General features: G+C 36.9%; 1 protein-coding gene across 1 annotated transcript in view; it reads left to right on the top strand.

The window, feature by feature from the left end:
• Positions 1–812: 812 nt before the first annotated feature.
• The window catches only part of LOC149235616 (putative pentatricopeptide repeat-containing protein At1g26500), a gene marked incomplete at its 5' end in the record, with an annotated part of 65,952 nt that continues 54,120 nt past the window's right edge, over positions 813–12,644 (top strand). The window contains 3 exons of the mRNA XM_089368608.1: positions 813–977; positions 1,123–1,460; positions 1,510–1,639. Coding sequence (XP_089224734.1) covers positions 813–977; positions 1,123–1,460; positions 1,510–1,639 — 633 coding nt within the window. The remainder of the gene's footprint in view (positions 978–1,122; positions 1,461–1,509; positions 1,640–12,644) is intronic.

The following is a 12,644-nucleotide window of genomic DNA, read 5'->3' on the forward strand; positions in this document are numbered from 1 at the left end:
TTCAAATTGTTCCTTACTTCTCAAATTCTTATGCTATAAAGCTCACTATGGTTATTTGTTTTCAGATTTCCATAGGCTTTTGTTAGAAAATACATTTCAGCTTCTTTACAATCTGATACAATTAATAAGGCCATAAGGTATTTTTTATTTGTTTTATATATGTATATATGTATTTGCCTTGTGACAGAATGACCTTGTTTCCTTCTTATGATGTTGCCACTTTGTAGAATAGACTATTGAAATGCATGGATGTGAATAGAATTTTCATATTATTACAATTTATCAAAATAATTAGTTTGAAATATTAAATTTAATAGTTTGTTCCCACCCATGGGGTGAGATAGGTAATTATGTTCGTGTACAACAAATAAACACAAAACTAGCTCGATGGGACTATATTGTAACCAATGTTATACAAAGTAGGAGTGCAAAAGAAACTCCTAAATCTATGTCGACGTTTGATTGCATGGCTGACAATGATTCATCCTTCTAATCAAATTTCAATTGGAGTTAATGTTGAAGCTTCTTGACCATAATCAAATAGAAATTAGAGTCCCCACTAGAAGTTTATTATTATTTAGATTTTTTCCATTATTGATGTAATGTCGAGGTGTTTTTATGAGGCCAAATGTTTAATTTTGGATGTATTTGGGTATTGTTTTGATGTCGGTTACTTGTAGCATTTCAATAAATTTAATAGTGTCTATGGTTTATTTGGAATTTGGTATAAAAAAATCAATATTTGTTTGAGAATAAAAATCCCAAAAGGAAGCAGTGAGTCTACTTGGTTTATTTGGAATTTGGTATAAAAACTAGCAAAGGAAGCCCAAATGTTGTTTGAAAAAATGAGGGGAAGATTTCGTCCCAATGAAAATACTTATACCATACTTATATCAGGATGGTGCGAGGCAAAGAATCAGATAGAGGTAGGCAAACTCTGGAATGAGATGGTTGATAAAGGATTCAAACCCGATCTTGTCACCCACAAGATTATGTTGGGGGGTCTCTTTAAGGGTTGAAAGAAGGAGGAGGCCCTAAAGCTCTTCTAATTAATGAAAAAATGGTCCTTATCCTAATTCTAAAAGCTACACTATTTTTATTCGTGCCCTTTCCAAATTACAGAGGATAGACGAAGCCTCAAAATTCTTTGTTGAAATGCAGGAACATGGCTCCCCACTTCATGCTATTGTTTACATCTATTTAAGAATTGGTTATGGAACTAAGAAAAAGATGGATAAGGTATATGGGTTGTTACAGGAAATGAAAGAGAATGGGATTCGTCATGACTGTTGGAATTCTAATGTTCTAATCAAAGTGATGATGGTTCTGAACAAACCAAATGAAGCCACTAAACTTTTTGAGGAAATGATTCAATGTGGGTTTCAACCTACCATTCACACCTACACCATGATGATGAAATTGTATTTCCATGCAAGGAACCCTAAGATGGGTTTCACTATATGGGATCAAATGGCTCGGAACGGTTTTTGTCTTGATGTTAATTCTTACATTGTTCATTGGAGGGCTAATCAAGGACGGAATATGTGAGGAGGCTTGTTCCTATATAGAAATCATGATTGACAAAGGTATGAAGGCTCCGTATTTTGATTACAACAAATTCCTCACGGGTTTTTCAAGAGTAGGTAGACATGATATATTTTAAGAACTTTTAGCGAAGATGAATCATGCAAGGAAGTTGGATATATCAGACATGTTCCTTAGGCGCTCATAGAAAATGCAAAAAAGGTTCAAAATAAGACGAATTTTGAGTAAATGGTTCAGTCAGACCTTTTCCACCAGCTCTTTGATATTAGGGGTCATGTATATGTCTTGTACTTTGTGCTATGTTGTCCCATACAAGCTAGATATTGTGAAGATGTGGATAGACATTAAGGGAAAACCATTTTTCTAGATGATTTGATTTTACAAGTCAGTGCTTTGTTTAGGGATAAATTTGAGGATTATTATATCTTGTCAGGTTAAATGGATCTTATTCCCATGGAAATGGAGTTTCAAGTTTCAATGTACTTTTTAGCAATCGATTCATGAAATCCAACCATTGTTAGAATATCATATAAACCATATTTATATGTAGACATTTTGTTTCATTAGAAAACATTGCTATATGTAAATAGTTCTCCTTAAAATCACAACAAAGGCAAGCTTTTGATTTAAACCCAAATGGGCAGATTCTTTCCGCTATAACCTTCAATGTAATGTTCTCATATGTAGCATGATTTTTGGATCCAATGCATCAATATTAGGGTAAATTTATTTTATTTTGAATTTTTTTATATTTTTTTTGTGCAATATGATAAGGAATTAGAGTTTTTGATCTTTCTACAATCGCTACCTTATTTTTTCAACTTTCCATAGCTCTCTATCATTATTTGTGTAGAACAAAATGTTTGTATGTTTGTTGCTCATTGCAAGTGAAAGAGTAGGGAAAATTCATCTATGGAAAGACATGAAGGAAATTTAGTTGTTTCTAAATCAGGTTGGTATCATGAAAATAATTGGTGTGGCTAATAGGGTTTGTTTTTGGTTGGAGAAGATGATGGATGTGGATCATTGGAGACAAAATTTGTATGGCCCATAAGTTTTATAAAGGGTTATTGGCCATAGAGAGGAGATTAAGATCTTGATGATTTTGATGATGGAGAAGTGATTTTTGAAACTATTCGAACTAGAGAACATGACTTAATGAAGATGTTCCTAGAAGCTATATCAACATAAGGAGCACCAGTGAAGTTAGATGAATCAAAATTTATAGAGAGGTTGAGTTCGGATGCATTGATAGTTGGGTTTAAGAGCTTGAGTAGTTTTGTGACATGCAAGATATAGCTACCATCTAGCCTTATGGTTGGAACCCTTAGAGAAAATGAAGCGAGTCAAGGTAAGGAGAAAATCAAATTTCGGGAAAAAATACTCAGCATCAAATTCCAACACTAAAACAATGATCATCCCTTGTTTAGGTAATTTTATAATTTAGAAAAACAAGTCTTGTCACTGGAAGTATACAAAGCGACTCAAACAACTGCAAATTAGAATGAATGTAATGTCTCCTCTGAGCCTGAGAGTAATGAGTATGTGGTAATTTGGTAAGTGATTTACCATTTTGTTATATTGGTTTTTTCATAAAATAATAATAACATAAGAATAAAATGTGCACTTACTAGAACTCCTAAAAAAATCCATTGGGGCAATGAACCAATGAGTGGGGAAGTAGGGAGTCATAAATTAATAATATTTTATTGGTTGGCAAGGGCCATTACTAAATTATTTCCTCTTCCTTTTGTATTCTATGACTCTATATTATTTTCACAAGATTATTATGGGTGGATGCGTAATCTTCATTGAAGGCTCGGGGAAGGAATTTGTTCCACCTTTGGGAAAATCATTCACATTTTGATGGTTCAGCTGTGGTTGGGTATGCTAGTGCTTAGAATGTATTGTGCCAAGGTTGACTATGCTACTATAGTTTCACTTCCATGAATGAATGTAGAAGCCAAGATGGATTTTATGGGTAATGACTAAGTAATAAGTGATCATATTTCCTGATTTGAACAATATAAATTCCATGGCCAGCCTAGATAGGGGAATTGGAGAGAAAGGGGATAGCCTCTTTTCCTATTTTAGTTTTCTTCTTTGAAATTTTTTAAGACCCATTATTTCTTTCCCCTTGACCTCAAATGGAGTTCGTACGTTTCAACAAATCCCTTCCTTTCCTCTCAAGAAATTGAGAAATGTTTTCAAACCATGAAAGAATGATTTATTTAAAAAGTCCAAAAATAGTACACATAAAGGGAATATCTCATAATTCAATCCTTCTTGAACAACTTCTTTTGAAAGGGAAAATGAAAAAATAAATCAAAGGAATGGAATTGACATAAAAAATCATTCAAATTTCTCATTTGCATGTTTATCCAGCTGCATTTATTTGATGAGGCATTCAATTGGGGTTTGTAACTTTTTAGGAAACCCATCCCTTTCTCTCAAGATTATTTGGTTGGACTGAAGAAAAATGTTGCTACATTGTGAAAGAATAATTTATATAACAAGTCACAAAATGGGAACATCAATATCTCATAATTAAAATCTGATGGGAAATCGTATTTTACAAGGGAATATTGAGAAGATTCAATTGCATCATTTGAATCTTCATCCAGTGGCATGCTATACTAATAAGACATCTAGTGAACAAGTATTATTGTTGTACATAGTGCACTTTTGTACTTTTGGGTGACTTGGTTCAAATTGACCATTCACCTTTTTTATTATATTATATTGCAGACATGAGTGCCATGTTTTAGGGTCTGTAATATATTCTCAAGAAACCCTTGGGCTATAGTGTTATGAAACCAGCTCAAGAAAAGATAGAAAAGATAGATCAATGCCTTAGAATTCAGCCTCTTCGAGGGGGAAACCTCATATACATTACATAAATGAACAATTCTTGGATGATACAAATGAAAATACCTCCTTTCTATATATAGGAGTCTAAGGGGTCATAACATAATCATAGCCGACATAACAATAATAATGTAAGGGCACAATAATAACAATAGTGGGCTTCTATGGGGCACAATAGTAACAATATAGGCACTACATGGGTACATAAATATAATAAGTGGGTTGTACTAATAACCATAAGGGGTTACACTAGTAGTATAGGGGCCTAACATGCCCCTCTCCTTCAAAAAGCGTTGTCCTCAATGCTTGAGTATTTCTTGATGCTTTTGTATAAAATTCTTGTCCTCCCTTGTGGAATCTTCAACGGGTAAGTTCTTCCACTTGATGAGAAACTCTGAAATTGATCAATTTCGTAGTTGTTGGGTTCTTGTTTCTATGACTGCTCCAGGTTACAATATGATTTTTCCTTCCTCTTCAATTTCTGGCAATATTGTTTGAATTGGGATCTTTTGCAACTTTTGAATAAGTGGCCATACTTCTTCCTCCTTCTTCCATTCATCCCTTGCTTCGTTTATCCAATCTGGTTGGATAATATAAATAGCACAAAACAATGCTTCCACATCCTCATCCTTGAAGAGTCTTCCCATTCGGTAAGGTTGCCATTTTTTAAGTGCATGTAGTATTGCCAACATTTCCTTCTCATAAATAGCTTGCTTGAGATGTAGCAATAAAAATACCCAATCACCTACATCAAAACATTTTTCACTACGATGTTGATCTACATGTTGCTTCGTTTGATTTTGCACCGAAGTGGTGTTATGCTTTAAAAGTTGGAGAACTTCTTGTTGATGCTCGATGTGATCTTTCACTGCTTGAACCTTTTTCTTCTTGATATGTCCTTCTATCCCTAGAGTTTGAGGAGTGGCAATTTCTTCCAATCCTCTACAAGATATGGTCGGATTCATTTCTCGATGCTCGATGTGATCTTTCACTTCTTGAACATTTTTCTTCTTGATATGTCCTTCTATCTTGATAGTTTGAGGAGTGGTAATTTTGACCAATGAATTACAAGATATGGTTGGATTAATTTCTTCTTTCTCGATGTGATCTTTCACTTCTTGCACCTTTTTCTTCTTGACATGTCCTTCTATCTTGAGAGATTGAGGAGTGGTAATTCTTGCCAATGCTTTACAAGATATGTTCTAATTCATTTCTTCTTTCCTTCGTGTGGGGTACTGGCATAGATCCTCTTCTGTTGATGTTTTTTTATCCTTTTCTTCCTCCTCTTCATTTCTATGTAAAATAATTTCTTCTCAACACACTTATGACCTTTAGTGCATTTTCTATCACAATTGTAACAAAGCCCTTTTTCTGTTTTTTCTTCCAATTGTTGTGGTGTAACCCTTGTAGGTTGTGGAAGGCTAGGAGAAACAACACTTCCATCTTTATAGTTGTGAGGGGTATGCTTCATGGTTTCCATGATTTTTCTTTCCACTATGTCACAAAGCCCTTTTACTCTTTCCAATTGTTGTGGTGTTGCTCTAAAGAAGGTGTTGCTCTTTGTATCCTCATAATGTGCTATCATTTCCTCCGTGAAAATTGACCACGTAACAAGTCGTTTACAAGAACAAAGCCCTTCATACCATAAAAATTGATCAGGTTCTAAATATGAAGATGCAATACATACCTTTTGTAATAGTGGTACACCATGTAGATCAAAATATTGCTCCATCTGAAGTATCCAATTTACCGGATCCTTGCCATCAAACTTCCTCATCTTGCTTTTTCTTGATTTTAGGAGCTCGATCTTGAAACGATTGTAACTCTGTACTTTCAGATCTTTAAGTTCTGAAATTGTGATTTGTAGTAGCCCTCTGTGTCCTCTTTCCAATGCCACCAGTCTGATCCAAATTGGATTCTCCAAGAAAGAGTTATGTGAAATCTCCCACAGTGACTTGATTATAGACTAGTTCAGTAGAGCGAACTTGTACGACGTGCCACGAGTCACTATTTCGACCTTTGGATCTAAAAAATGCATAACAGAAACTATTGTCCGTCCTCTTTCTGTACCTTATTACAAAATTTCAATCTGATCCCCAGAGGGATAGTTATGACGCTTTTCCCCAGGTCACCTGTTTGGAATGTAATTCAGGAGTATGTAAAAAGACCAACTTCCTCAGATCATATCTCCGCAAATATAGCACGAACAACTCTGAAATTCGGATCCGAGGTTCGACGCGATTTCTTCTCAAATGGGTTTTCTTTGCAACTTTTGAAACGTCGTAGAAAAAATGTTAGAGCGAAAATTCCACGATGACCTGTTTGGAGCAGAGAAACCCTAGAATCAAAAGCTCTGATACCAAATGTTATGAAACCAGCTCAAGAAAAGATAGAAAAGATAGATCAACACCTTAGAATTCAGCCTCTTCAAGGGGGCAACCTCCTTTACATTACATAAATGAACAATTCTTGGATGATACAAATGAAAAGACCTCCTTTCTATATATAAGAGTCTAAGGGGTCATAACATAATCATAGCCGGCATAACAATAATAATGTAATGGCACAATAATAACAATAGTGGGCTTCTATGGGGCACAATAGTAACCATATGGGCACTACATGGGTACATCAATATAATAAGTGGGTTGTACTAATAACAATAAGGGTTTACACTAGTAGTATAGGGGCCTAACATATAGTCAAGGTGTTTTTACCCCTTTGACATCTGTTTCTCCTCTTGGAGCAATATCTACACCTATTATACTTGTCCATTTTCATCATCTTTCCCCAACACGTTTTTGCCTCATGTGACTCTTATTTTACATAGGCCAACATGAACGAAGAAGCTTATGAGCCATGGAAATTACAATAATAGTTCATTCTCATGCCTACTATTTTCTATGGACATCTTTATTTCCAAGTTTTAAAGTTTCCAAAACTGCTGAGATGCATCAGACTATTCAAAATTCCATTGCATGGAAATCATATGGTGTGGGAGAATCGTCCATTATTTTTCTGTAGATCATACCCTTCAGGTCATCTTGCTTCCAGTGCATCTCTCTTATGCCTAGTATTGTCTAGAAGAAACTGTATTTCCAATTTCTGATGTTGCCAAAACTGCTCATATGCAACAAACTACTCTAACTTCCACTACATGCCAAACCTATGGTATGGGAGAATCATCCAAAATTTGTCTCTATATCATCCTTCCATATCATCTTGCTTCCAATGGATCTCTCCCTTTTTTTCCATTAGGATATTTTCACTCATAGTGTTCCACTTCTTGAGAGTAGATAACTCATGGGAACTTCATGCTTAAATGCAAAGGACTCTTGACAAGGACTCTGTCACTACTTTTCTCCATGTTCCTTAGCTATAAATTAGAATGGGTTCAACCCCTTCGAGTACAACATTATCTCTCTTGTTCTCTTGTTCATTATCTTAGAACAAAGATAAGATATTTTCATTGGTGCTTATCTTTCTTAAGTAGGTTTTAACCCCATGCAAAAATTACCTGCATACGAATTCTAAAACACAGAAAATAAACAATGCGAGAGCATAACACATAAAACACATATACACAGATATTTTCCCCTAGATCCCAAAACCAGGACCACCAGTTTGATTTTTCATTATCTTCCTTTCAATGTTATAATACATATTTATACATGCCGAAGCATCCAATACCATGGATCGAAAACCATCGCATCCGAAACCATGTGCAAAAACCATGAACAAAACCATGGGTAGGTCCACCCAACCTCATATAGGGTCCAAAAAAAAAATTTCCCACGGCGCTACCCCAGACCCCATAGAGGGGGGCTACCCACCCCCCTCAAACCCCCTGTGACCCCCCCGTTGCGCAATCGGCGCTACGAAGAGGGGGCTACGCCCCCCCTCTATCTCCCTGGTTAACTACGTGGGCTAGTCATGGAAAGAATATAACACAACCCAACATTCTCCCACTTGTTATTTTATTTCCACAAGGGGCCATAGGAGAGCTTAGTCCTTTATCCAGCCCTGCAACGCCCATTGTTTCTCTACACCAAGAGAACTTCTCAGAGCTCACAGATTTTTTCAATGCAGCTGCAGTATTGTTCAAAGTGTCCACCTTTACCAGCAACACATTTTTGTCTTCTAACATATCCCTCACAAAGTGATACTGAACATCAATGTGCTTTGTCTTTGAATGATAAGCAAGGTTCTTCACCAAGAAAATTGCACTTTGGCTATCACAATCTATCCTTATTGCTCCCTGTACTAACCACATACTTGAACAAAATCTTTGCAGCCAAACTACTTCCTTGCTTGCTTAAGTGGCTTCCATGTATTCTGCCTTTGTAGTTGATAATTCCACTACAGATTGCTTCTTACTCATCCAACTGACTGCACCTCCAAATAGGTTAAACACTTACCCACGCGTATATCTTCTCTGATCCAGATCTCTAGCCCAGTCCACATTAATAAAGCCATGAATATCTAACACTTTGTCCAAACCTATTCTTTCTTGGTAGCACAAACCATAATCACTAGTGCCATGCAAATACTTGAAAACAGCTTCACTACTATCCAATGGTCCTTCCCTGGTTTTGACATAAACCTGCTCAATGCTCCTGCAAGGTGTACTATAGACCTATAGGATGATCCTATACGAATTATAGGAAACCTACAAGATACAACCGAGAGATAATTGTCAGGTGTTGGAGGTGTTGGGAATCTTGGGAAAGGTGTGTGATGAGTGGAATGGGGTGTTAGGAGGTCTAGGAGCACTCAGGAGTCAATATCCAAGATAAGAGATGTCTAGATTCACTCAATGTATCTAGGAGAATTTAAATGAAAAATGATGAAAAGCTAGTGAGGGTGATGGTGAAACAAGAGATGGCTAGGGTGGATGAATTGGAAGGTAGTTGTTGGTGATGAAGTTTGGGTTTCCCCCTGAAGTACCTTCTCTGCTTAAAACATGTGTGTCTTCCAAGAACTATGCAACAAGATACATTTTCATAAACTAGAAAAGCATGAATCAATTACCTATATTATTCATGAAGAAATTTGTTGAAGGGAATGAAAGAATGAGTCAGATCTTATTGCAGAAATGGAGATGGAAAAAGATGACAATGAAATATGCCTTGTAACATGAACCAAATACTGAATCAAAGAACTAGAAATCTATGTTTTTGGGGTTGCTGAAGGGTCCCTTCCTCAAGTCATGGTCCCAGAGGGAGGAAGTGAGGCCGAGACACCTGTTGATAACCTTGTGGTGATCCTTTTTCTCCTTGCTAACCTGCTACTTGAAAGAAGTCACAAATGGAAGCAAACTATCACACAACCAATCTAATCTATATTGCTGTAATGGAAATGCATCTACTAAGGAAATGAATAATTGAGCTATGGATCTATACTAGCATACGTGTACAATAAAGAGGAGCCTTGGCTTCTAGGGTTGGGCCCTAACCCAAGAGCTCCAGCCCTTTGAGTTTACATAGTGTTGGCTTAAAAAAAAACTCATTCTTATTACCAAAACAATGGACTACATCAATAATTGTCACAAGTCTTGGAGCTCAAAAATAGAGTAGAGTTTTACAATCAAAAATCAAGTATGCAGACTAATTGTTCTTGTGGATGTGATAGGTGGATGGAAGGTGTTTTAGGATGGCTAGAAGGTTTATGAAGTTGTTGGATGCTGTGGAGGGGTCCTAGGAGGATTTTTGTGACTTCCTAGAGGTTTCCCATTAATTCGGCCTCAAAACAGGCCGTTTCAGGAAAATCTACAGGATGTACTAGAAACCTACAGGATGATCCTGTACGAATTACAAGAAACCTACAAGATACAACCGAGAGATAATTGTGAGGTGTTAGCGGTGTTGGGAAGGTTGGGAAAGGTGTGTGATGAGGTGAATGGGGTGTTAGAAGGTCTAGGAGCACTCAAGAGTCAATATGCAAGATAAGAGATGGCTAGATTCACTCAATGTATGTAGGTGAATTTCAATTAAAAATGATGAAAAACTAGTGAGAGTGATGGTGAAACAAGAGATGGCTAAGGTGGGTGAAGTGAAGGTGGCTGCTGGTGATGAAGTCTAGGTCTCCTCCTGAAGTACCTGCTATGCATAAAACATGTGTGTCTTCCAAAAACTATGAAACAAGATACATTTTCATAAACTAGAAAAGCATGAATGAATTGCCTATATTATGCATGAAGAAAGTTGTTGAAGGTAATGAAAGAATGAGTGAGATCTTATTGCAGAAATGGAGATGGAAAAAGATTACAATGAAATATGCCTTCAAACGTGAACCAAATACTGAATCAAAGACAACAAACTCCAAATCTCATACAAGAACTAGAAATCTGTGTTTTTGTGGCTGTTGAAGGGTCCCTTCCTCAAGTCATGGTCCTAGAGGGAGGAAGTGAGACCGAGAAACCTGCTGAAAACCTTCTGGTGATTCGTTTTCTCCTTGCCAATCTTCTAGCTTGAAAGAAGGAAGAAATGGAAGCAAACTATCACACAACCAATCTAATCTATACTGTTGTAATGGAAATGCATCTACTGAGCAAATGAACAATTAAGCTATGGATATATACTAGCATACATGTACCATAAAGAGGAGCCTTGGCTGCTACGGTTGGGCCCTAACCCAAGGGCTTCAGCCCTCTAAGTTAACTTAGTGCTGGCTCAAAACAAAACTCATTCTTATTACCAAAACAATGGATTACATCAAAAACTGTCACAAGTCTTGCAACTTGAAAATAGAGTAGAGTTTTACAATAAAAAATTTGAATCCTACTAAGGTCCTATGCCTCTTACATATTCATCTTCTCCCTTACCATTCATCCCTCCATCATTTTTTTCATTTTTCCACTCCATTGCTTCGATTTATGCAAACACTGTGTTTTCTACAGGATCCCCTGAAAACCTACAAGATGATCCTGTAGGAATTACAGTGACCCAAAAATCCTATAGGAAGAAATCTGAAGGCACATGATGGATTTTTTAGGTCCATAAAATTCACCCTATGCATGATCTAACACCTCACCTCACCCACCATCATCATCCCTGCACTCACCATTCAAAACAAAAGAAATCAGTTTCAATAGTTTTTGCGAGTCTTAGAAAAAAAGGGGAAACAGAGAGGAGTAAGAGAATTATGTTAGTTTCATTTGCTCTCAACACTTCTACTCCTTCTTTCCATCTAGGTCACCATACTCATAGCCCCAGCCATCAATCTGATTAAAGAATTATAAGGGAGAAGCAGCTATAGGACATCCTGTAGGAAATCCTATAGTAGCCTATCCCAAAGAATGCATATCACACCAGCAATAGGTCTTCACTAGGATCATCCAGAAGCTCCACAGCAGTAGCATCATCATATCTTCAGCCACAAACACCTGCGAAAGCAAAGAAACAATTAGCAGAAAACAAGAGGAGGAAGAAGGATGGCATGCAAAAAATATACAACGCAACACCTCTGGTCTTCGACAACTGCAGCATAGCATTGAAACCACAGGTAAGTATCCCGCTCGCTCACTCATATGCATCATATAGTCAAAAATTGTAAGTGTTATGAGATAGTTAGTTTATAAGTGAAAAGGTGGCTAGTTAACTTGGCCACATTCGTTCAGTCATCATGTGCACAATCAGGCGTCCTCTCACACGTGGCTATAGTCAACTCAAAGACAGAGAAGGAGTAGGACAAAAAGTGGTTAAACTATGGATCTACGAGGTGGGAGCTGATTACGAGGAGTGGGAAATTATGAGATGGTAGTGGGGACCAATAGTCCAAAACTGGAAATGTACCTTTGCTGCTAGCACACCACCTCACCCTGAATCACCATAAGAAAAAATAAAACATCGTTCCCATGCATTCACGCATTTCACCTCCTCGAAACTCACTCACTCAAGTTGCTCTCATAACCCAGGCCACCCATCAGAAGAAAAGATTCATCATTCTGCACAAGAATTCCTACAGGAGCATGCACAGGAATTCCTACAGGATATAGTCTACAAGATAAATAGATGCTATCTACAGGATTGGTAGAGAAGAGTTCAGAAGGGATATCACGGGAATTGGCCACTACAACTAGTGTAAAGAGGTAGGCTCTACAATTTCATCCCCCTTTTCAATTAAATGAACCAGGGATACTCTAAATTTGAGTGAATTTAGCAACCATGTGAAGTGAATTAAATACACAGTCAAATCTGTTTTGCTCTTGCATTTGAAAAATTGTGTCAACC

The sequence above is a fragment of the Pinus tabuliformis genome, chromosome 8 (assembly GCF_031772625.1).
Source record: "Pinus tabuliformis cultivar Carrire ecotype Pingquan chromosome 8, CPIR1, whole genome shotgun sequence".
Taxonomy (NCBI): domain Eukaryota; kingdom Viridiplantae; phylum Streptophyta; class Pinopsida; order Pinales; family Pinaceae; genus Pinus; species Pinus tabuliformis.